General features: G+C 43.3%; 1 protein-coding gene across 2 annotated transcripts in view; it reads right to left on the bottom strand.

The window, feature by feature from the left end:
* The window catches only part of MSRA (methionine sulfoxide reductase A), a 236,737-nt gene that overhangs the window by 79,754 nt on the left and 130,593 nt on the right, over positions 1-26,390 (bottom strand). For both annotated transcript variants that reach the window (XM_040060650.2, XM_058419797.1), the window contains exons 4-5: positions 17,201-17,305; positions 1,962-2,068 (exon numbers count right to left, since the gene is read on the bottom strand). In XM_040060650.2, the coding sequence (XP_039916584.1) occupies positions 1,962-2,068; positions 17,201-17,305 (212 nt within the window). The remainder of the gene's footprint in view (positions 1-1,961; positions 2,069-17,200; positions 17,306-26,390) is intronic.

The following is a 26,390-nucleotide window of genomic DNA, read 5'->3' on the forward strand; positions in this document are numbered from 1 at the left end:
GCCAAAAAACGCTGGAGTCGCCCATGCACACTGCAGTTATTGTAATATTTGTTAGTCCTTCCTCCCTTGCTGCAGGCACCACTGCTTATCACGGGAAAATTGTGCCATTCCCACATTTTTATCCATGATTATCTGGCATGTGTCACTGCCAGAAAAGCTTGATATTTGTTTTAAATGGCTGCAATAATAAGGAAAGTGGCTGTATTACATTTACATTAAAATAATGGAATGCACAGCACTTAATATGAAAAGGGATTCCTGAACAAATTGTTTGCTCAGTGTGTTTCCCACACAACCATTCCGCAGCTCCTGTAATACCCCAGTAGATAATATTGGAGATATTGTTGTTAATAAAACATGGGAAACACACATCCCTAAGGAATTTCAGCGCATATTTGCTGGGTTTCCTTAGCTGGCAACACCGTCCCTTCCTTCCCCACTTCAGTGCAAAAACAAACTCTACATGTGCTCACTTACAGTTGTGCCTAATTATATAAATGTACTAATTACACACACTTTTCAAAGTAGGTAAATTTTAAATGGTGCCATTAAGGAAATCTATTTGATGATGGAAATTTCTGTAATATCATATTGCAATCTCACACATGGCAATTTTGCTCTCATGTCAGTATTTATTTAATGACAAATAACAGCAGAGGATAATAGAGTTGGGAAAGCAAATTAAAGCTGCAAGATTTGCAGGGTGATGTTGGTCAGCAGATGCTAAAAGAAAGGAATAAAAGGAATTTGGAAAAGCAGTGGATCTAAGGTAAATAATGAGTAAAAAGAAGTTTTGAATGATAAATATCTTCCAAAACCATCAGATAAACACCTGCAAGACTGACTTAACCCCATCAGAAGAAAACATAAGTCGTTGAGCACTTCATTTACATTCACAGTTATCAGATCTGGAAATCACTTACCTGCAGTTCTGAGCACCTCTTTGCACTCAAAATAATTCCAATTGCAAGTAGGAAACCAGCCCTAGGAGCTCACCCAGTCATACCCACACTGGTGAAAAACAAACTGCTGCCTTTTGGGACCTTCTGGCTGATGTAAAAAGAGTTTTTTACCTTTAACATCAAATATACACCAAAGCTCCTGTGAGGTGATTGTATAATTAAATACAATGACTACTTGGTTTTCTTTTAGTACTACTTAAGTTTACTGCCCTGATGTCCCAAGTGAGTGGGTTTTTTCATATAAATTATAATAATTTAATATCTTTCTGCTGCAGAATCTGTATTTTGCATTGACAAGAGCACTGCACAGCACCACAGTGCAACAACACTGCAGGATACCAATCCCTCTGCCTCTACTTAAACAATAATGTGGCAGGGAAGAGACAGAATCCATCTTCCCCAGAAAACAGGGAAAAATTCTCTGTAAGAAAGGGAATCGGTCAATGTTCTCTCACACAAATCCTTGTGTCACAACAAATACTGTCAGTTAGTCACAGGCTGTCACATCTCATCCAGGACACTTATGGAAAGGCTTGATAGAAGCATCTCATAAGCATCAGGTGGGTGATCCTGAGTTATCCAGCTCAATTATCCATCAGCAATGTTCAGGAACTCTTGGATCTGGGATTTTGGGTACACCCTTCAGGGTTTGGGGTCCAGAGAACCTTGAATAGTTTTAAGGTCACAGATTTCTGCTCTGGTGAACTCACATTAAATAAATCTGTAGCAGAGACTCAAAATATCTGGAACTATTTTTCTTTCTGCGTGGTTATAAAACGACTCCAACAAAAAAAAAAAAAAAAAAAAAAAAAAAAAAAAAAAAAAAAAAACCTAAAAGTTAGAATTTAAAGCAACTTTGATGCAAGGCGGGCATCGGACTGAAGAGCTGCAACAGCAGCACAGAGAGTGCACAGCACAGGGAGAGATTTTGTGTTAATTGGTACCATCTTTGACCTTGTGCTCACAGGTGAAGCAATTCCACCCCCTGCCCAGTGTTACCTTCTGATATTCTTCCTTGGATCTCAGGGCAGCTTCCATCTGTTCCTGGGAAAAAGTGTAGATGGCCGAGCGATACTGGGTGCCGACATCATTCCCCTGCCGCATCCCTGGGGGGACAGAACACAGCGGGATCAGCTTCCCTCCCTCCCTGGGTGCTGGGAGAAGTTCAAAACACCAACATTTCACAGAATCCTGGGATGGGTTGGCTTGGGAGAGGCCTTAAAGCTCGTCTATCCAACCCCCTGCCATGGGACACCTCCCACTAAATTCAGGATGTTGCATACAGCTGGATCAGCACAGTTTCTGCCATGCACACTCAGCAGGTAGTTTTAGGAAGTCCAAGTCTTTGGTTAAAGAGTCCTGAAGGGATTCAATGCTGCTATCACCTTTAAAATGTCACACAAATGAAATATTAGCATTTTATGGTTTTGTTCCATCACACAATAGTCAAATAGAGATGTCAAACCTTAAATAATTAATCCGCAGCCACTGTAATGAAGGCACTCTTAAAAAAACTGATTTTGAACCATGCTAATGGTTACCAAAAATTGTTGATTTTATCAAGTGATTATAATCTTTCTTGTGCCGTGGGAATACAACTTAATGGGAGAAAAATACAAAATACTTTTGGAGAAAAACAGTTATTTTTGGGACAGGCTGCCCAGAGAGTTTGTGGATTCCCCATCCCTGGAGGTGTTCAAGGCCAGGCTGGATGGTCAATTTTGGCACCAGGATTTTGTGATATTTCTGCTGATATGTGCAACCCCTTCAGAAAACTTGATGTATGAAACTGTTCCTGTACAAATTCGCAAACTATGGGATGGATTCTTCCTACAAAGCTACAAGACACTGGGCCAAAGCAGAGAGCTGACAACTGTCCCCTGAGGTGACCAGCCCAGATCTGGTTTGGCACTGCAATCCTGGGAGGCCACTGCTGCTTCCCATTCCCATTCCCATTCCCATTCCCATTCCCATTCCCATTCCCATTCCCATTCCCATTCTTTTCCCTAAAGTCAAACAACAGCCTCAGAGCAGCTTTTGCATCAAGAATGATCTGAACATGCATTTTTGCAGCTGCATTGGCAGCTTTGTTATCATTGCCTTTCCCCTCTTGTTACCAATTTTGCATTCAAGAACACAACTTTACGCTCTGCTGGAATAAAATGCGTCAATCTTGACTTTGTCTGGCTGTGTGGATGAACTTGGGGGAGTGAAAAAACTGGAGTTTCTTGAGCAGAGTCCTCCCAAAAAGCTGCAATCCAAGACAAACTGGAAATTATCTGGATTGGTGTTATGATTGCCACCAGGCTGCAGAAGCCCCTCAGAGGACTCCCATCAACTCTGAGGATTCTGGAGATGAAATGGAAAATGAAATGGATGTCTTGATACCTCCCCTGGCAAAGGGCAGAGGGTGGAGAATGAGCCTGTGGTACTGGAGGGAAAAGATGGCATCATCTCACTGCTCCTCATTAAATCATGCATTTATCCCTCTTGGACTCCCAAAGGCAACAACAACAACAAAAAAAGATTTAAAGGGAAATACAATAAAGAAACAAAAACTGCCTGAAATATTTATGAACAACAAGACACAAAAATATTTTAAAATATGTATTAGAACGAAAACTCCATTCGATGACCAACAGTTACACGAAAGAATCTGATTCCAAAACATCTTACGGAGTTTTCTGATGACCTGGGTTATTTTTTAGCTGTTAAAACGTATTATTACAATAAAAACAACAGCAATGGTCTTCATCAATACTTAATAGTGTCAAGTGCCACCAGAGAATATTTTGCTCATTCCTTTGGCAGTTCTTCCAGGGTGGCAGGGAGCTCCGGTAAAGCCAGTTTGGAACAAAATGAGGACAGGCCAGGAAAGCTTTAGTTTTGCCAGGATATGTTAATGCTGATTGATGTTTGAGCTCAAGCATTAACATTCTACAAATCTATTCATTGCTTAACAAACTGTTTAACAACCAACGAGGGAGGAGATTACAAAAATCTCTCCAAATGGAGGATCACTACAGAGGGTGCTGGTTTCCAGCATGAATTTACGAGTGTAAGTTTGGTATGAGCTCGCGTGCAGAGTGCTCTGAGTAAAAAAATCAGATTAATAAATATCTGCATGTGCCACCACGACATAGTATCAGGGAGCCAGTCAGCTTAATTAATTTATTGAAGAGAAGGTTAAGAGGAGAACTAACTGTAAATTAAAAATACATTTCTAGAGAAGAGGGGGGAAAAAAAAAAAAAAAAGAAAAGAAAAAGGGAAAAAAAACCAGAAAAATTAGGGTCTTCAGTCTTGCCAAAGTTGTTTAACTTGGAAGGGCAATTGAAAGCCAAAGTATCCAAAATCCAGGTGGGAAATAAGACAATATCCATGTAACAAAGAGCATTTATCTCTTGAACAATGCACCTAAAGCCACATTCCATTCCTGAGGGCTTCGCTTTAAGGAAATACATTTTCATAGAATCGCAGAATCATAAAACAGTTTGGGTTGGAAGGGGACCCTAAAGATCACCCAGTCCCAGCCCCTGCCATGGGCAAAACCTGCCAGTTCAGGGATAGCTTTTAGGGTAGCTCCAGGAGATCAATCTTTTCCTCAAGGATAATAGGAAAATCTGTCCGCAGGACCTGACCCTCCCTTTCATTCAGTACTGTGATGATAAACAGATTCCTTTTTAAAGTTGGTAAGAAAATTTATTAACTCTTAGGAATCAGAGAATTAGTGAGGGTGGAAAAGGCCTCTGAGATCATCAAGTCCAACCATCCCCCAGCACTGCCAAGGCACCACTGACCCATGTCCCCAAGTGCCACATCCACACGGATTTTAAATCCCTCCAGGGATGGGGAATCCACCACTGCCCCAGGCAGCTCTGCCAGGGCATGACAATCCTCTCCATGAAGGAATTGTTCTCATCCAGATCTACTTCAGTAATATCAGTGGGGCAAGGCAGAGACTGGAAAAGGCAAATCCTGTGTCCCTCACCAGGTGATCAGGAACACATCAGGAACAGGAACAAAAAGACCTCCAGGGTAACAGCCTGGCACTCAGTGGTGAAACCTGAAACAACAAAAATCAGCTGATCTGCTGGGAACAGCCAGAAAACCTTTTTTTAAAGAGATGCTTTGATAGAGAGGCTGATTTTAGAACAGAGAGGAAAGCAGAGAATTTGCACCTCTCTGGCAAAAGACAAAAATACGTGAGGTTTGGATACGGTTGTGTGGTGCCGAAGTATAAAAAAGTCCAAAATCCAACAGCCTGGATCCTGTGTGAGCACTGAGCTGTCATTTTAAGCTCTTGTCTCTGGAGAGTCAGGGTAGATGAGGGCATCTGGAGCTCCAAATATGTTCAGATGCTGGGCATGGATCATATTCAAGAATTTCTCTCTGGCTGACCAAAGCTCCTCAGCAGAGCTCAGCCCCAACCACTCTGGGGAACGTAAAATGTCCCCACCATGCCAGCAGAGCCTGGAGCACCACTCAACCACAAAAATCCCTCAAGAGCTGAGCTCTGCTTTATGTGAAATGGAAATCTGTGGTGAGAGGATGGTGGCTGGAGAGAACAGGGAGCTGTGATGGGCTCCCAGATCCTGTCAAAGGAACCATTCTCAGGTTGAGACTGCCAAGGAATATAAACACACTGCCACAGGGAAAGCTGCTGTTTGCCAAAGTGTAGATAACAGGCTAAGAAATGGCTCTAAAAATCCCTTTCTTGCCAACACTTTGGTATCTTCTGATGCACCTGGTTAGGAATGACTTAGTTTTGGTCTTCCTCACATTCTTTGGCATCAAAGCAATAAGTTCTGGCTCTCTTTTGGTTTGAATGACTGGAATACGGACTGGAATATGGAATCCCCATCCCTGGAAGTGTCCAAGGCCAGGCTGGACAAGACTCAGAGCAACCTGGGATAGTGAAACTTGTCTCTGCCCAAGAGCAGGGCGGGGGGGAATGAGATGATCTTTAAGGTCCCTTCCAACCCAAACCATTCTCTGGTTCTCTGACCAATAAAAAAATAGATTTCCCCAGTACTATTTTTTTTTTTCTTCAGAAACTGCAAACAAGCAGATTTGTTTCCAGAAAAGCCAATGTTTAATACATTACCTACAGAAAGCTAAAGCAAAAGACACTTTATTTTATTGGCTAAATCAAGGAATTCTTTCGAAGACTCAACCCTCTAATGACTTGAAAGTAACACTTATACACCGCTCCTTATCTTCCCTCCATTTAAAAATAATAAAAAAAATGTAATGGCATCATCTGTCAACTTTGCTATTCTCGGAGGATCCCAGGCATAATGGAGATAAATGGCTGAGGTCTCTTCTACTCTTCTCTGCCATCCAGTGAAATTTTAAAGGGCAGTTCATAGCTCTTATTTTTATCATAATTTTTCCCGTGATTTATAGACTTTTCTGCAGCTGTCACTTATTTTCTTATACCTGCAGCAACCCGAGATACGGATTGGTCATTTCCTTCTCCCCAATCAATCCTTGCTGAGTTAAGACTAATAAAACTCCTTCTTCCAGCTCATCATATCATTATTTAGTAAAAATCAATTGCACCATGTCACCCCGGCTTGATGTCATCACTCACTCTAATGATTACATCCATACAGCTTAAAAGTTGCCAGGGGAAAGTAAAACTCTTTATGGCACATGATTAAAGGAGAAAAATGTTAATAGGAAAGAATTTCGTTACCGTGCTGTGCATTGAGAGTTCTGGATGATTTTCAAGGTGCTGCGGTGCAGGGAGTATAAATTAAATAGAAAAGAGTTTCTTCAGGAGGTTTAAAAGAATTATTGAGCTTGTACATAATAAAGGAAAGTTTTACACTGTCAACAAGGTTTAGAAAGTTTTCAATATACACAGTTTATAGTGTCAAGGAGGAAACTCTGGGTTTGGTCTTCTTTTGGCACTAGAAGACCTTTGAGGTCTTTGCCGACCCAAACCGTTCCATGATTCACATGCCAGAAGAAATACCGCTCCTCTAACACTTCAAATATTTTATACATACTTTTAAAAACTAGAAATTCACAAGGAAGACTTGGTTTAGAAGAAAAGTTCCCTGTATATTCATGATTTATTAATTCCTTCAGATATAACAATGTATAAATGCATTTTTTGAATGTTCTTTGACCTTTGAAGGAAGTGCATCATCAACCTGAGCCCAGAAAAAAACTCTTCACAGGCTTGTTTTGGAAGAGTGTAGCAAAGCTCAAGTATTAACTCAAGTATCACTGGCAGGCAAAGGTGTTAATCCATTTCTAATTATTAATTGAAAATTCATATTTACCAGTAGTGCACAGAACAGATGAACAGAAGAGTGAATTATGCACATAAATCATCCTTAATGGCACTAACCTTATTGTGGGGGACATTTACTTTAATCAAACTTGACTTCACTTTAATCAAAAGTTAAATAATTTGGTTTAGGCAGGATTTTAGACATTTTTCTGCCATAAATAGGCAATAGGCTTTTTCAGAGGCACTTTCTCCTAAACATCTGTCTGAGAGTTGGATGAACCTTAGTCTGCTGGAGGAAGCCATGAAGATGCTCCAAAGGCTGAAGCCCCTCTGGATCCAGGCTGGGAGAGCTGGGAATGTCCAGCCTGGAGAAGAGAAGGATCCAGGGAGAGCTCAGAGCCCCTTCCAGAGCCTAAAGGGGCTCCAGGAGAGCTGGAGAGGGACTTGGGACAAGGGATGGAGGGACAGGACACAGGGAATGGCTTCCCACTGCCAGAGGGCAGGGATGGGTGGGATATTGGGAAGGAATTCCTGGCTGTGAAGGTCGTGAGGCCCAGGCACAGGCTGTCCAGAGAAGCTGTGGCTGTCCCTGCATCCCTGGAAGTGTCCAAGGCTGGGCTGGACAGGGCTTGGAGCACCCTGGGATAGAGGAATGTGTCCCAGGCCAGGGCAGGGGGTGGAATAAGATAATTTTTAAGGTCCCTTCTAACTCAGACAACTCTATGATTCTATGAACATGGGAAGGGAATAAAATTTTTATCCATATTTATTGGTTAAGCTGGAACTGAGCTTTGGTTCAGGCAACCAAAACTGACCAAACATTGATGCCTCATTTGAGTCAACTATGTTGAACAGATCTTTCCTAACACCATAGCCATGGAAGCATCTAAATTTTAGTGGATTTAGCTCAGCCTTTATCCCTCCTGACTGTGCTGGTGAGACAAGCCTGTCTGGAGATCTTGATAGCCTTTAATCCTAAATAAAATGCACGCAGCAGGGATGTGTGGAAGAAACTGGAGGATTTGACAGAAGGCAGAAAAGAGCTCCACATTTTCTAACTGCTGGAAAACAGGAATAATGCCTAAAAGCATCTGACATGGCAAAGGCATTTCTGTTTGGGCATCAGAATTGGGCCCTCATTGCTGATTTCCTTCGGGGATTAACTTTTCTGGGATGTTACCAAAAGCTGGACAACAACTGATGGTGGGGAAAAATTTAATTAAGAAATGCAGGGATTCAGACCAGTTACCACATGGGCTCAGCTATGGAACCACACAGATTTGCTGTTGTTTTATTCACGTGCCTTCTCGTTTCTCTTCATTTGTCTGCTGTTCATTAGTGCCTCGCCTCAATTTAGGCATTTGCCAGCCCTACGAATCCAAACCCACTCTGATCCACCAGGTGCTGCTGCAATAGTAATAAAAATAATTAGTGATAATAAAAATAATAGTGTTGTCATTTGCTTTTATCAGCAGATAAGCTCATGGGACACTGCTCTCTCAAAACACAGACAAGTGTGCTCTTATAAATATGCACAAGGAAATTGCAGGCAGAGAAAAACAGTCATTCAGTGAAAATATTGTTGTTCAGAAGAGAGTCAGCTTTGACCTCTTGTACCTAATTACACACAAAAACAAAGATTAAAAGCCTACTAATAATCACCATAAACTATGATTAATGATGCCACGCTTCAATGCCTCAGATTTCCAGACCCAAGTACAGTAAATCTACTGTTATTTGAATAAGAAAACAATGTTTGGTATCTCTTTGTTTTGACTTCATCTATTGTTTTCCTTGTCTAAGAATTAGGAACAATCCATCAAAAATTTCTGCAGAAAAAGACTTTCTAGGGTTGGCCCCTCCTAATTCTACACGCACATGAAAATTTAGATGTTGTTATTCCCATCACATTCCCGTCAGCTTCGTGGATAGAACCACGGCGTCATGGAATGGTTTGGGTTGGAAAAGACCTTTCAAGATTATCTCATTCTCATATCACAGAACCTTCTGAGTTGGAAGGGACCCACATGATATTATATTTTTAATATAATATAATATAATATAATATAATATAATATAATATAATATAACATAACATAATATAATCTCATTCTTCCTTATATCTTAAATCTTTCCTCCCTCAGGTGGATTCATGTTTCCCACAGTGTCAGAGTTTTAATTTTCAGTAGTTCTGGAGAAATGGTCCACACATCCTTGTCAGATGTAAAATAAAGAACCTAAAAGCTGTTGAAAGAGGAATTCAGAGCCCGGAAGGACTTTTGCCCTTGAGCTAGAATTGATTCAGCACCGCTCACTTCAAAATGCAAAGTGTTCAGCCCACCTCGGCAACCACTGCTCTGGTTAATAATCCCCTTCATTAAGAATGAGGCAGGGAAAACATCATCTTCTAAACTGCAAATATAGGTCAGGAAAAGTCTATTCTAATTTATATGGATAAGAAGAGTCTAACGTGCAAATTAGGGCACGGCAGCTAAAATTCCTGGGGATGCAAAGCAGCCTAATAACACCTATTTATTTTTAATGCCTGTTTACTCCTGGAGAAACACAAACAGTGAGAACAACAAAACACAAGATTTTGGTTCAAGAAGGAGATGAAGCTGCATTCTCAAAGTGAAACTCTGGCAAAAACTTTACTACTTTAAAAAAAAACCAAAGATCACAGGTGTTTTGGAGATGATCTTGGGCAGGAGACTAAATTCATTGCTGGTGGGACGAGTCAGCATCAATCAACTGCCCCACCACTGGGATTTCGTTGGAAAGAGCAGGAATTAGGAGAAGGCAACAGAAAGACTCCTATCAAACAACCCAGTTCTACTCTTGAGTGTCCAGCCCTGCAAGAACCACCACGCATTTATCTTTATTGTGTCCTGGCACATTGATTTCCATGGCTTTTGTTAATTTATCAACACAGAGCTGTGCTTTATTCGCTTCCTTCAAGGGCCTCCCAGCAATGTCTTTACCACTGATTTAATTAGCATCCTCTTCACTGTATCCTCCGAGTCATTAATGAAAATATTGAGGAGTATTGGACCAAGAATGGCTCCCTGAGGGGCTGGTAATTCCATTTTGAATATATTTAATATGCCTGGTGACAATAGATTTTGTATTTTCACTGGGTTTTGTTACACCTTGTAATAATGCTGAGACCATCAAGGCTCTTAATAACGTTTGAAATACGTGACAAAGATGCTTTAATCTAAGACTCACAAATCTCACTCAAATTATAAAGGGAAGCAAGTTACAAAAATGTGAAGGCAAAACATAAAAATGGTTATATTTTACAGGGAGAGATTATTTTTTTCCCTTTAATCTCCAAATGTAGTTCCAGGCCTGTAGCAGAATACCAAATGTTGGTTTAGGGTGGCTGCAGCATTTTTTATGTGTACAGCTGTTCTTCCACTGGTATAAGTAGACACATCTGCTCATTAGCAACACAATGTCATTTCTAGTGTCTAATTTTAATTATTTGCAGATGATAGATTCCTTATGCAATGTCTAAAAAAAGTACAGGCCTTCAAAGCTGGGGAGAAATAAATATCCCCTCTGCAAGCAAACTGGGTCAGCACAACGAAAAGCAGATATTAATCTGGAGAATTCCTGTATCAGCACCGAGGCTAAATGCCAGCGTGTTTGGAAGGTCACAGGGAGGAGAAAAGGCTCCTACATTTCCTCTTTATCATGGATACACAAGACATATGGACTGAGAGATGTTCTGAACCAGTCTGGCAGGTGATGAGTTTGTTGTAGGACAGATGGTCCTCAACTGCTGGAAAAACATCAGCCCTGCTTACATTTCCTGCACAAACACAGGCAAGATAAGGACTTGTCCCTGACAGGAAAAGGGGAATGAGATGCCTTACAATGACTTTGCTTCTCTGGTTATTCACAAGGGATCAACAAGGCTGGAGAGGAAATTCCAGAAGCCCCTGAGCAGCGGTGGCCACCGGTTTGTCCTTTACCCTCTGGTCGGAGAGCGACCAAAACTGGGGAGCCCCGGCTTCCTCTCTGCCACTAACTCAAAAATCCAAACAGAAAGACAGAAGGAATGAAAAATTACGGGATTTGTGGACAGCAGGCACTCACCACAGGGAATTGTATCTGTACCCGAGTTTTTTTCCTATGGGCTGGGAATGACTGGGTACTTTTGAGGAATGTGGGGAGCAGGACTACCCAAACAAGCATCTGGTTTGGACTGTGCTCAGGAAAGAACAGAGCTGAAGGAGGCAAGAGGATTTTACACATTTTCACAGAATCACAGAATGGTTTGGGCCCAACAGGACCTTAAAGATTATCTTGTTCCTTCTCCTGCCATGGATAGCGACACCTTCCACCAGACCAGGCTGCTCTAAAAAGAAATTAGTTTTGTTGCTTGCTTGACTTTTGTACAGACCATGAAAGCAAGGACCCTTTCTTTAAAGCCACCTTGAATTGGTTGAAATTTCTGAGCACTTAGGTCAGGAGAATTACAAGATTCAAGTCCTTTACAGGACTCACATTTGCACCACGCCAAACACTCTCCTCTGGTGTTAGACTGACTTTTCCAAAGGTCTGGAGAAATGGCTTCTGATACCCCACAAAGAGCAGCCAGACTTCCTGATCTGATCCAATATGACATGTTCCTCCCTGACCAGGAGCACAGCGAGGTTTGGAATTGGTTCAGGCACTGCAGGTCAGTGCTGATGCCAGAAGGGTGATCCCACCAGCATTCCTGCTCCCGGCAATTTAAATCCTGGCTGGAAACCACGTTTCACTTCCATTCATGCAGGCTTAATTTTCATCCTGAGCAGAGAACTTCGTGATTTCCAGAGTCAACACAAAGAGCTTGTATCTGGCTGAAAGGTTGGGGAGAGAGGAGAAAATCACCCTTCTCCCTAACAGGGAAGTCAAATATTACTTTACAGAAATTGTGGCACTACAGAAGAGGCACGAAACTGATGGGCTGAAAGTCCAAGTCCCTCTGTACAGGCAGCAAGGAGGTGCCAGCAGGCAACTCTAAGGGGACAGTCAGGCTTACAGTCTAAAAAAATCTGGAAAGCTCTGAGGATGGCCCCATTAAAAAAAAAGCAGGCAATGCAGACTTTGCCCTACACCTCTGCAAACATTAAAAAATAAAATTATCTACAAGGATTCTTTTGCAGTATTTTTGGCATACCCCATTCATCCCTCTTTTCTGTATCAATGACAAAGAAACAACATCTCGAGCACTGACAGAGCCAACCCGAGCAATCCTCTCACAGATCAGCTCATTCCTGGGAGAGCAGGAATGCTGAGCAGGGCACTGGAGGCTGAGCAGAGATGACAGCCATATGCCACTTGGCAGAAGTCAGGGGGTTGTTTGTTGCTTTTTCAGTCTCCCAATTCTAATGAATTATAAAATAGAGCCTAAATTAACAGTCAGGAGGACTTTGTCAGGGTCCCACACTTCGGAGACGCTCATCAGGGAGGATCTCTTTCAACTGTTTGATTTGATCAAAGGTTCCCGCTTTTCAATTGACTTCTGTGCACTCCAGAGCTCCCCTAAACAAGAGCCAGGCTCCTTCCCAGGGACAATTTGAATCCCAGTGAGGTGTCAGTCTCTTCTAAAGGACAACCGCGTGGAAAGCAGGAGGTTTTGAATATTAATACACTCATAAAATGATGAATGATGGGACTGGCAGTCTGTACTCTTCAGCAACTTGGTACCAACTAAACCAATACTGAAAGGTCTTAATCTGCCACAGAATGTACACATTTGATGTTTAATGACATCAGAACAATGAGACAAGTCCATTTTCTCTGCTGGGGGTATAAGGGGTGAAATGGTGTTACCCCAAATTCTGGAAAAAGATAAAACACACTGAGATTTTGTGTTTTTAAATGAGAGCTGTACTTAAGAAGTTCAGCACTTGCTGCATGAGACACTGGATCGACCCAAAGATTGTGCTGAATTTCATGAATAAGAAATCTCCTCATTTGTCTTCTTAGTCAAAATCTTCTCATTGGCAGACTGAGTCCTGCATTCCCACAAGGCTGCCTGAATAAAACTCACTGTGTGCAGACAGCTCAACTTCAAAGGAGAAAAACACGGTAGGTCACAGAGGTGGCTCTCACTTTCTGTGTCTTTACATAAAGCCACCTTTCCCACAGCCGGCTGAAAACAGGGAATAGGTACAAATCAAGGCAAAGAAACAATCCCGACTTAGAGACCTTCTACCATCCCTACCTTACAAAACAGGAATTTGACATTGGGACTTTGTGGTTCATGTTTTTCTCAAATCAAGAAATACGAATGAGGTGCGAAGAGCTTTGCAAAATTATTGGACTGAGATTAGAACAATACCACAGAATCATAGAATCATTTAGGTTGAAAAAGACCTCCAAGACTTTAAAGATCCAATCTCCACCTTGTCACCAGCCCAGAGCACTGAGTCCAGTTTCAGTGTTCCTTGGGCACTTCCAGGGATGGGGACTCCAACAGGAAGGGAGTTTGACAGCTCCTTCCATAAAGAAATTCCTCCTGGTGTCCAACCTCCCTTGATGCAGCATTAAGGAACCATAAAAATACCCAGTTAAAGCAATCTGCGCGAGGCTGGGGCGTGCAAAGTCATCTGAGAACAATTCCATCTTTCCCAGGGGTAAAGTAAATGCTCTCACTTTTGGCAAATTTTTATGGAAGAACCGTGTGGAAATTCTACTGATCCAAGCTTTGGGAGGTTTGGGAGTGTTTCCACCAAACACCAAACACAGATGCCTGAGGCAGTTGTGAAGGACTCCAGTATCTCCACAGCTCAGTGTCACATGAAGACAGGAGCTCATTCCCAGAAGGAATTCAGCCACATTAGCACGGCCTCCTGCCTGGGCTAATTAGGTGATGCTTCCCAGCTGCCAGGAATCCAAGAGTGAATCACACATCTGCCACATTCAGCCTTCTTCTGAAAGCACAGACTGTAACGGTGCTGAACCTCAGTTGTATCAGGATATAAAGACATAATGTCATGATTTTACTTTGGTTTAGAGCCAGAAAGAATCATAAATCCAGCTGATGAGTTTATCTGACCGGTTATCACAACTATTACACTTCATCCACATATCAGTGTGCCCAGATAATGAACTTCAGTCATCCTAAAGCCCTGAAGTCCTGCAGGCACTTCCCTATTCCCTGTAGGCCACAGGCTGATCCCAACCACTGCCAAAGCCAAGATCACAGACATGGCAAAAGATTGATTAGGTGGGTGTTGTCCAAATTATTTCAGCAGATATCCATTTCTCATACCTGGAAGATGAAGAATCATAAATTCCTCCCCATCAGTTCCCAGCTCTGGCAATAAGGATGAATCCAAACATATGAGTAAGACACGTGGACCAATTCTCCTGATGTATCAAAACAACCAGTCCATGAGAGTCATGGAAACCCAGAATGGTTTGGGTTGGAAGAGATCTTAAAAACCATCTCATTCCAACCCCTGCCACAGGCAGGGACACCTTCTACTATCCCAGATTGCTCCGAGCCATCTCCAAACTGGCCTTGGACACTTCCAGGGATCCAGGGGCAGCCACAGCTTCTCTGGACACCCCGTGCCAGGGCCTCATCATCCTCACAGCCAAGAATTTCTTGCCAATATCCCATCTAAACCTACTCCATTTCAGTTTGAAGCCGTTCTTTTCCTGTCACTCCAAGCCCTTACAAATATTCCTCCCCATCTCTCCTGTAGGCTCCTTGTAGGTACTGGAAGGCCTCAGTGATGTTGCCCTGAAGATTCTCTTCTCCAGGCTGAAAGACAGAAGCCACCCTCTGGTGATGGCCAATTCCTGATAATCCAAAGGAAAAAAGAACAAGAAAAAGATCTAAACCAAAAACCGGTAGGACAGGAAGAAAAACTCTTTCATAAACATCTACAAGAAAACCAGGGAGGCCCAGCAGCGTGATTTGAGGGTCGACATTGTCTTAGAATCACACAATCCTGGAATGGCTTGGAAGAGCCCTTAAAGATCACCTCGTTCCAACCCCCTGTCTGTCTCAATGCAGCGCTCCAAGTTTTGCAGGGATGGAGTAGATGAATTATCCTGAACACAGTTCTAAGGCAGGGGGTTGGAAAGGGAGGCTCATAAATCAACAGCACGGGTCACTGCACTCAACAGAGTCACAGGATTCCTTCTCCTGACTGGAATCAGGCCCCTCTTTTAAAATGATGGATTATCCTGTCTGAAAGACTCGAAAGGATGGAAAAAGACTCCAATGTTCAATTACACTGAGGGATGTGAAGCTGTTTCATTCCACAGTGGAACTTTCCAAACCTCAGCTCCCAGCTACTGGAGCTTGTTCCGGTTTATCGGGGTCAGGTGCTCAGCCTGTCAGGAGGTACCTGCAAGGATGACTTGATCATGCAATCACAGAGTATCCTGAGTGGGAAGAGACCCACCAGCACCATTGGTCCAATTCCTTGGGGTCTCCCTGGGCACCCCAACAATCCCACCCTGTCCCTGAGAGCGTTGTCCAAGTGCCCCTGGAGCTCTGGCAGCCTCAGGGCTGTGGCCATTCCATGGGGAGCTGTTCCAGTGCCTGACGCCCTCTAAAAGAAGAACATTTTCCTGACATCCAACCTAACCCCCCTGACATGGTGCTCTCTCTCTTCAGTGTGTTTATTCCCAGCACTGGGGCAGTTCTCTGGGCTCTATATCCTTTTTATGCCCCTCTTCAAATCCCCAGCAGTATTTCCATAGATCCCTGTGATGGCAACAGAGGAACTGCACAAAATGTCCTGATTTCCTGGGCCTGCAGACAGAAAATTCCTGACTCAAGCCCTTTCCAAACAGGCAGAAGTTGCAATAAACACTTTGGGCTCAGTGGAAGACACTTATCCACAATAGTCCCTGGATCTCTCTTTGAGTTTCTCTTTCCCAGGATGGCATCACATTTTGGAGGTATCATCTGCAAATTTTTTGTTCCTAGATGCATTAACAAGTGGCATAATTACGATGGCTGTTCAAATATTGAAATGAGTTACTCGTGTGCAGCGTTTCTGGGAAATGCGAGAAGGGATGAGGTTTGTTGGAACTCTATAAACATCCAAAATGGTTTCTGCACACAGTTTCCCATTTCTGTTTGCACAGATGTGGGTCGTGTCAGCACAAAACCTCTGCCAAGAAGGATAAATTAAATCCTAAGGTTTGCATAAGGCATATAGGTAGAATGATCCACTCTGCACAACGTCTCTAACCCCTTTTTTGCTCCCGTTTTCTAATCACAAAATATACTCAGTATTGTTGAAAAATGTAAAATCTCATGTTTTGATGAAGGATAAAGGGCCTGGATAGAAATGGAAAGAAAAAAAAACCACAAAACATTTTTTTATAAATAATTTTTAAATTATATTTTATAATTTTATATATGAATATATATATTATAATATAATATAAAATATATTATATTATATTTTAAATTTTTAATTTTAAAAATAAATATTTATTTACATATTATAAATAAAAAGGAAAATAAAATTAAAAGAAAAAGAAAATAAGGTAAAGTAAAATAAAATATAAAACAAGATAAAATAAAATAAAATTTAAAAAACTAAAATAAAATAAAGCAAAATAAAATAAAAGTAAAATAAAGTTTAAAAATTAAATTAAATTAAATTAAATTAAATTAATAATAGAAATTTTGAAGATGCAAAGAAATACACTCTAATTGAAGAGACAAAGGAAATTACAGAATAAATTGTCATAATCAAAGTTGAAGAGAATTTTCCATTGTCTCCCGTGCCACTCTGTGGGAATTTTCCCAGCCCAGGCAGCTGTAAGGGAGGAGGGGCATTCAGAGCTTCTGTGCTCCCATTCTCCCTCTCCCTCACTTTCTCTGTCAATAAATGTCTGCAATCATATTCCTGAGCTCCAGTGTGATTTCAAGGTTCATCTCTTCCATGCAGCTCAAACACTAATTATCCCAGCTGTAATTAGTAAGATAATTAAATACTGGCTCGCTCATCACTCTACCTTGTGTCGGGTCATGATTCTCCCAGAAGACCTTGAGCAGTTGCTCAAAGCTGATGTTTTGTGGCTCAAACACCACCCGGACGGCCTCGGTGTGCCCAGTTCTGCCTGCAAATTCAAAATAAAATCAGATTTTAGCAGTGACAATTAGCCAGGGCGCACTCAGGGTTTTGTCTCTGCAATTCCAAGCACAGTCCTTTTTTTTTTGTTTCATGTTTTCCTAAAAATGCTTTGATTTAGCACCATTTATATCTGGGCTTTTTTGAACAATATTTTATATTTATGTCAACTCTACTAAATCCGTTGTTCAGACAGGGCCATCAGGAAATAAACTATGCAGAGAGATGAGAAGACAGTGATATTATTACAGCAGTTTATTGGCTTAAAGGAGAAAAAATTAATTGTTCTAACAAATGTATAACTGAAAACTAGAAAAATATCTAAAATATTCTAAGTAGAGCATTAAAAGATGAAAACTTTTATGTCTAAGATGTCTTGACTGGGTTTTGTTTCTGTGAAGATACAGATAATATAATTGATTATGAAATAATTATCATTATTATAAAATATCAATAATATTGATGATGATAAAAACAAATGTCAAGGATGTGTTTACACAAGATCACACAAATAATTCCAAACTGTTTCAGAATAACCAACTGTCTCAAAAGTGTCAAAGAAAGCCTGGCTCAAATTCAAATTTTATGACAGCAGAAATACAAGGAAGATTAGCAGATGTCACAGCACTTACAAAAAATATTCCTATTTTTCAGTTACACTTTGGACAGGATTTTTTCATTTCTGATGTGCTTATGACTCACAATATTATTGAAAAATCCAACTTCTGAAGGGTCTGGCCACATAATCCACTTAAATTTTAATTAATAGTGGTATTGATGAGTGCTCAGACTTCTCAGGTAAGAGTCCACTGCACAAAATGTATTTTATGTTTTATATTTTATAATTTTAAAATTAGACATTTTGGTTGCCATTACCTATTCATGAATGGGGAAAAAAAATCCCGCCCTTCAATTAAATCATAAGAAGTAAATATCTAAAAATAAACTGGATCTGCCTTTTGGTGGGGACATATTAAGCTCCTTGATCACATTAGGGAGATTTTTATTTAATTTACGCCAGCACAAAGTCCAGATTTATTCCACTGATTTCAGCAGAATCAAGGAATTCCACAGAGGGTGAATCTGGCTCAGCGATGGCTCCTGAATGAGTTGTCATCAAAGAAGAAAAGTCAGATTCCATGAGTAACTGACGAGAATTCAGTAGAGACATGAGGAGAAATTTGACTTTAAAAAAAATAGAAATAAAAAGGATGCTGGGAAATATTAAAGAGCCACAATGGGGCAAAGTGTAACAGCATTTCATCAGTTAACAGGGCACCTGAAACAAAACCCAAAAGAAGCACAGAGGGCTGGGCCAGCTGATAAAAGGGATTTGAAAGACTGGGATTAAAATTAGTCTGGAATGCAGAGGAGTAAAGGAGGACACATCTGGGATATCTGTAGTCTAGATCTGAAAAGCTCCTTATCTCAACATAACAAAGATCAGTTCAGTGAGATGAAAGGAGAATATCCAGGTTTCCTGGGAGATGGAGTGAAGCCAGGTCTCCCTGTCCTGCAGAATGTCCACTACTGTGACCCAATTCCTCTCTGCCTTTTACAGTCCAGGGAAGCACCTCATTACCTGAAGCCAGATTTGGACAGTGGGAAGCAGAAAGGATCATCCATTCAGCAGAATAAAAATACAAATTAGAGATAATTGGCTTAATAATGAAGTGAAATGGTCTTCAGCAAGAACTGACAGCCAGCTTAGGCCAGGGATGGAATTTATTCCAGATTTCGGGTTTAATGTGGTCCATCAGCAAAAATAATGAACATGGTGGAGACCAAATTGGGACTTTTGTTGCAGCTTGACAAAAAAAAGGGAGAGAGCATGACCAGTGGTGTGCTCAGCTCTCTCAAACCAACATCATTCTTGTTAGCCACGCAAACGCGGGGCAGGGCTTTCCTCCGGCCAGCGGTGGGGTGAGTAGAAGAGGGCTCTAGGGAGCATGGCAAACAGGAGTGGGCAAACAGGGCGTGGCACTGCAGTTTGCATGGCAGTTCACAGGTAAATGGGTGTTGCATGTCTCTGAGGGCATGGCACTGCAGTTTGCGTGGCAGTTCATGGGTAAATGGATGTTGCATGTCTCTGAGGGCGTGGCACTGCAGTTTGCGCCGTAGTTTGAAGGTAAACGGGTGTTGCATGTCTCTGAGGGTGCGGCACTGCAGTTTGCATGGCAGTTCATGGGTAAACAGGTGTTGCATGTCTCTGAGGGCGTGGCACTGCAATTTGCACGGCAGTTCACGAGCAAATGGATGTTGCATGTCTCTGAGGGCGTGGCACGGCAGTTTGCGCCGTAATTTGAAGGTAAATGGGTGTTGCTTGTCTCTGAGGGTGTGGCATTGCAGTTTGCATGGCAGTTCACGGGTAAATGGCTGTTGCATGTTTCTGAGGGTGTGGCACTGCAGTTTGCGTGGCAGTTCACGAGTAAACGGGTGTTGCGTGTCTCTGAGGGCGTGGCACTGCAGTTTGCATGGCAGTTCATGGGTAAACGGATGTTGCATGTCTCTGAGGGCGTGGCACGGTAGTTTGCACCATAGTTTGAAGGTAAACAGGTGTTGCATGTCTCTGAGGGTGTGGCACTGCAGTTTGCATGGCAGTTCACAGGTAAACGGGTGCATTGCATGTCTCAGGGCGTGGCACTGTAGTTTGTGTGGCAGTTCTCGGGTAAATGGCTGTTGCATGTTTCTGAGGGCATGGCACAGCAGTTTGCACCATAGTTTGAAGGTAAATGGGTGTTGCATGTCTCTGAGGGCGTGGCATTGCAGTTTGCATGGCAGTTCGCAGGTAAACGGATGCTGCGTGTCTCTGAAGGCGTGGCGCTGCAGTTTGCACAGGCAGGGCCAGCAGGCAGGGCTGCAGGTTTCCTCCTGCTAGTGGGGTTTTTAGTTTGTTGGTTGGTTGGTTTGGGGTTGTTTGTTTGGTTGGTTGGTTGGTGGTTTTTTGGTAATGGTTTTTACACAATCGAAAGCTGCAGTTAGCAAAAGTGTATGTAGCCAAGTAGAACCCTCCAAAAAGGTCTGTCCAGACCCATTCCTGTGGAGAGCGTTTGAGCTTATCCAGGCTACCAGGGGTGTTGCAGAAGAAGATTGCCTGCAGTGTTAACAGGAGAATGATCTCCTTTCACTGGTGGCTGAGCTTAGGGAGGATGTAGAAAGGTTAAGGAATATTAGGGAAAGTGAAAGGGAAATAGATTGGTGGAGATCCGCCCTCCCATTCTTGATGGAGGCTGACTAAGAGTCAGAGGACTCCCATGACTCCCACTGCCAGGCAAGAGGACGGCACCTGGTGATGAAGGGAGTGAAAATTAGCTCCCGACTCTCATCACCTACCCTGAAGGTGCCACAGAATAAGTACGAGGCCCTGGATCTAGAGGGCCAGCCAGATGACATAGAGGAAAATTATCTGCCCAGCGAGCCTCCCAGTTATACTTCATCTCTCAGACGGATCACCACCACTGACATTAAAAAGAAAAGAAGGGTAGTCAGAGTGGGTGACCCCCTTCTGAGAGGATCAGAGGGCCCCATATGTTAACCAGGTCTGCTGCCTCCCTGAGGCCCAGGTACGGGATATCACCAGGAAACTCCCTGGGGCTGAGTCAGCCCTCTGATTATTACCCACTGCTGATACTCCAGGCTCGCAGTGATGAGATCAAAAAGAGGAGTGTCAAGGCAATTTAAAAAGACTTTAGGGCACTGGGACAAGAGGTTGATAGGGCAGGAGCACGGGCAATGTTCTGCTCAGTCCCTTTGGTGGCAGAGAAAAACAGTGAAAGGAATAGGAGAGCCCACATTATCAACAAGTGGCTCAAGGATCAGCGTCATCAACAGAATTTTGTGTTCTTTGATCATGAGGCAACTTTTACAGCACCTGGCCTGCTGGAACTAGATGGGCTCCATCTCTCTGTTAAGAGCAGAAGGATTTTAGCTCACGAACTGGCAGAACTCATTGAGAGGGCTTTAAACTAGGTTTGAAGGAGGAAGGTGATGCAGCTGGGCTGCCTGGAAGCAAGCCCAAGGGTGGTAAGCATGAGTCAGGGGTGAATTCAGTAGCCCAGCTGAGGTGCATGTAATGCCAATGCACGCAGCATGGGTAACAAACAGGAAGAGCTGGAGGCCATGGTGCAACAGCAAAGCTGTGATGTAGTTGCCGTCATGGAAATGTGGTGGGATGACTCACACAGCTGGAGCACTGCACTTGATGGCTACAAGCTCTTCAGAAGAGACAGGAAAGGGAGAAGAGATGGAGGGGTGGCCCTTTACATTAGGGAGGCTTTTGATGCCATAGGTATTGAAACCAACCACGATGAGGTTGGATGCCTATGGGTAAGAATCAAGGGGAAAGCCAACAAGGCTGACATCCTACTAGGAGTCTGTTATGGACCCCACAACCAGGAAGAAGAGGTGGACAACTTATTCTACAAGCAGCTGGAGAATGCCAGCCCTTGTTCTTGTAGGCAACTTTAACCTGCCAGACATCTGCTGGGAACTTCATACAGCAGAAAAGAGGCAGTCCAGGAGGCTCTTAGAGTGTGTAGAGGACAACTTTTTGTCACAGCCGGTGACACCAGGGGCTCCCACCAGGGGAGGGACTATGTTAGATCTGTTGTTTGCAAATAGAGATGGGCTGGTGGGAGATGTGGTGGTTGGAAGACGTTTGGGGCACAGTGACTGTGAAATTACAGAGTTCTTGGTATTTAGTGAAAGCAGGAGGAACATCAGTAGGACTCTTACACTGGACTTCCAGAGAGCAGACTTTGGCCTATTTAGGAAACTTATTTAGAGAGTTCTTTGGGAAGCAGCCCTTAAAAACAAAGGTGCCCAGGAAAGGTGGGCATGCTTCAAAACAGAGATCTTGAGGGCACAGGAGACTGTCTCTGTGTGCCAAATGATGCGCTGACGAGACAACCATCCAGCCCAGATGGGCAGTGAGGTTTTGGAGGAACTTAGGAATAAAAAGAGGATGTATCATCTTTGGAAGGAGGGTCAGGTCTCTCAGGAAGTATTTAAGGGGTTTGTTAGGGCATGTAGGAAAAAAAATTAGAGAGGACAAAACTCAGTTCAAACTTAATTTGGCAACCTTTGTAAAAGATAACAGGAAATGTTTTTACAAATCTATTAATGACAAAAGGAAGAATAAGACCAACCTTTGTTCTCTAGTGGATGTGGGAGGGAACTTGGTAACTGCACATGAGAAGTAGGCGAAAGTGCTTAACGCCTTCTTTGCCTCAGTCTTTAGTGGGAAGATGGCTTGTCCTCAGGACAACTGCCCTCCTGGGCTGGTCGATGGTGTCAGGGAGCAGAATGGTGCCCCTGTTATCCAGGAGGAGGCAGTCAGAGAACTGCTGAGCCACTTGGATATCCATAAATCTATGGGCCCAGATGGGATCCATCCCTGGGTGATGAGGGAGGTGGAAGATGAGCTTGCGAAGTCACTCTCCATCATTTACCAACAGTCCTGGCTCACTGGCGAGGTTCCAGATGACTGGAAGTTGGCCAATGTGACACCCATTCACAAGAAGGGTGGGAGGGAGGATCCTCGTAATTATAGGCCAGTCAGGCTGACCTCAGTACCCGGTAAGGTAATGGAGGAGTTTATATAGAGTGCCATCACGCAGCACCTACAGGATAGCCAGGGTATCAGGCCCAGCCAGCATGAGTTTAGGAGGGGGAGGTCATGTTTGACCAGCCTGGTCTCCTTTTATGACCAGGTGACCTGCCTGGTGGATGCAGGAAGGGCTGTGGATGTTGTCTATTTGGATTTCAGCAAGGCCTTTGACGCTGTCTCACACAGAATATTCCTGGATAAGCTGGCAGCCCATGGCTTGGACAAGAGCTCTCTGTGCTGGGTTAGGAACTGGCTGGATGGCCAGGCCCAGAGAGTGGTGGGGAACGGTGCTGCATCCATCTGGGGCCAGTCACCAGTGGGGTCCCTCATGGATCTGTGTTGGGGCCAGGTCTGTTCAATAATTTTATTGATGACATGGATGAGGGCGTTGAATCTTTGATTAGTAAATTTGCAGATGACACTAAGCTGGGAGCGTGTGTTGACCTGTTGGAAGATAGGATGGCTCTACAGAGAGACCCGGAATGGTTGGATGGATGGGCAGAGCCTAACAAGAAGAAGTTTAATAAGTCCAAGGGCCGAGTCCTGCACTTTGGCTACAATAACCCCCTGCAGCGTTACAGGTTGGGGACGGTGTGGCTGGACAGTGCCCAGGAGGAAAGGGACCTGGGGGTACTGGTGACAGCAGCTGAACATGAGCCAGCAGAGTGCCCAGGTGGCCAAGAGGGCCAGTGGCATCCTGGCCTGGATCAGGAATGGTGTGGCCAGCAGGAGCAGGGAGCTCATTCTTCCCCTGTACTAGGCTCTGGTCAGGCCACACCTCGAGCGCTGTGTCCAGTTCTGGTCCCTCAGTTTAGGAAGGACATTGAGATGCTTGAGCGTGTCCAGAGGAGAGCAACGAGGCTGGTGAATGACTGGGGGAGCTGGGGTTGTTCAGCCTGGAGAAAAGGCGACTCAGAGGTGACCTTATCACCCTCTACAACTCCCTGAAAGGCGGCTGTGGTCAGCTGGGGGTTGGTCTCTTTCTCCAGGCAGCAATGACAGAACAAGAGGACACAGTGTTAAGCTACACCAAGGGAAATATAGGTTGGATATTAGGAAAAAAAAATTTTATTAGAAGAGTGATAAAGTACTGGAATGGTCTGGGAAGGTGGTGGAGTCACCATCCCTGGATGTGTTTAAAAAAAGACTGGATGTGGCACTCTGTGCCATGGTTTAGTTGAGGTGTTAGGGCTTGCATTGGACTCGATGATCTCGAAGGTCTCTTCCAAACTAGTGATTCTGTGTGATTCTCTGTGTGATTGTACAACTAAAATGAGATTAAAGAGTGGCTTCTGACTTCACTGTTTTTATTTTTTGTAAGCTAACATGAATCTTATGAAATATTTTTATCACTCAGGAGCAAATGACCTGTCTAAGATGAACAGGTTTAGATCACAGGAAAGTTTCCTAAAGAACTTAAAAACAACAGAGGCTTTACCTTTCCTCCCAACTGAAGCAGCAATTATACCTTGTCAACACCGCCTGCTCCTGCTAATCCAGAAGTTCAAAGGATCAGCCTCCTTTTTTTCCCCAGAATAAGGAAATAATGGTGCTCCTGTGAGAACTATAGCCTGACCTCATGAAAAATATCCTCAGATGTGTGGCTAAGAGACTGTTAGAATAGATTTAAAATCAATATTCACCCTCAGGGGAAAGGAAAGGAAGTAATGCTGCTGGTCCTACCAGATTCACCTCTCATTTTCCTCAAAGCCTTCCCACAATACAGTGGATTTTCTTTATGCTGTGGCTATTCCTAATAACAAACTTGGTATTGGTGACTTTTTGAATTAGGCTTGAGTCTGACTATGAAAACAGAATAATCCTCTTTCGTTTGTGTCTCACGCACTCGGTAAATCCAATGCGAAAAGAACACAGCATCAACCCAGCTCACTACTCCTCTGTATGGTGAAAAAAAAACAATTGAAATATTTCGAATGAAACCTTTTTTTTGTAAGAGTTCTTAAAATGGAGAGGCAGGAATCAAAGAGAAACAATTACCCGACTTGTTCTCCAAAAACCCACGTGTCTTTAACAAGGAATTCAAACAGCCTGACACTAAGGAGATGCAAGGTTTTCAAATGATCAGCGGGAGATGTGAATCTCTCAGTGACATCCAGCTCTTTACCTCAGTGCCTCCTTCAGAATTTGTCCTGAAATGTCCATTTATATTGTCAGAGAGTCACAGTGTCCTCAGTTCACCCACTGCTTTTAATTAGCGGCTCTTCAATATACCACAGCAAAAGTTTGAACAAGTATGAACATTTCTAGAACCCTCAATGTCTGGATCACATTTTTAAAATAATTTATGGAATTATAAATATAATCCCATGTGCTGTTCACTGTGCAAACAGAAACCCTCTCTTTATTGAAGCCATCATCAGACTTCCAGCGCTGGCGCTCAGTTCCTTCAGCTCTGGAAGGGCTTTAACCATCAAAGAACCTCCCTGCAGATGGGAAGACTTTATTACACCGAGGCAGAGAGGGCTGAGTGCCAAGAGCAGATTGTCTGTTTATCCTGGATCCATTTCCCACTTAGAAAACACGGCCGCTCCCAGAGGATTAACTCCAGCGAGCTCATTCAGTGGGGATTCCAACCCTGGCAAAAGCTTCCCCGCAAAGAACAGGAGAAAAAGACGTCTGAGTGACACCTTTTCAATTCCTTTTCTTCCTAAGAGCATTTAGACTCTCACCTTCTTAATCATGTCCCAGGTGAGTGCCCAAGCCGGGGGATTAGGGAAGAGAATTCATTCTTTTTAACTGGCTGGATCCAGGGAGCGTTTAATTATCTCTGGCAAAGCGGAGCAGCTTCCTAGGGCTGGCTGGAGAGCTCCTCACCTGGGAGTCTCCCAGCAGCCACGTGGGTTTCACCTCCACCTGGCTCTGCCTCAGGTGAATTAAATTCTACAATGCAAAAATTCCAAAACTGCCCTCCTGCCTCGATCCTGAAATAAAAGAGGACCTGGCTCTTTTGAGAAATAAGGTCCTGACTCCATTAAACCACAGAATCCCACAATACTTTGGGTTGGAATGGAGCACAAAGAACTTCTTGTTCCACTTATTTGTACTCAGGTCTATTTAAACGCTCTTCATTACAAGAATGGCCCAGAGTTTCAGGAACAACTTATCCATTACAGCTCCTGCTCCCAGTGTATTCCATAAAGAGCAGATAACAACTTTTCACACATTTTCAAAGAGCTCTCAGAAAATAGTTCCCTCTTTTCTCACCTCTTCCAGGAATCCCTGAACTGCCCCTGTGCTTGTCACACCAGCAACACAACCTCTTTGGGATCCCGGAATGGTTTGGGTGGGAAGTGACCCTAAAGCTCATCCAGTCCCAGCCCCTGCCATGGGCAGGGACACCTCCCACTATTCCAGGTTGCTCCAAGCCCAGTTCAGCCTGGCCTTGGACACTTCCAAGGATCCAAGAGCAGCCACAGCTTCTCTGGGAAACCTCCGCCAGGGCCAT

The sequence above is a fragment of the Hirundo rustica genome, chromosome 3 (assembly GCF_015227805.2).
Source record: "Hirundo rustica isolate bHirRus1 chromosome 3, bHirRus1.pri.v3, whole genome shotgun sequence".
NCBI classification, from domain to species: domain Eukaryota; kingdom Metazoa; phylum Chordata; class Aves; order Passeriformes; family Hirundinidae; genus Hirundo; species Hirundo rustica.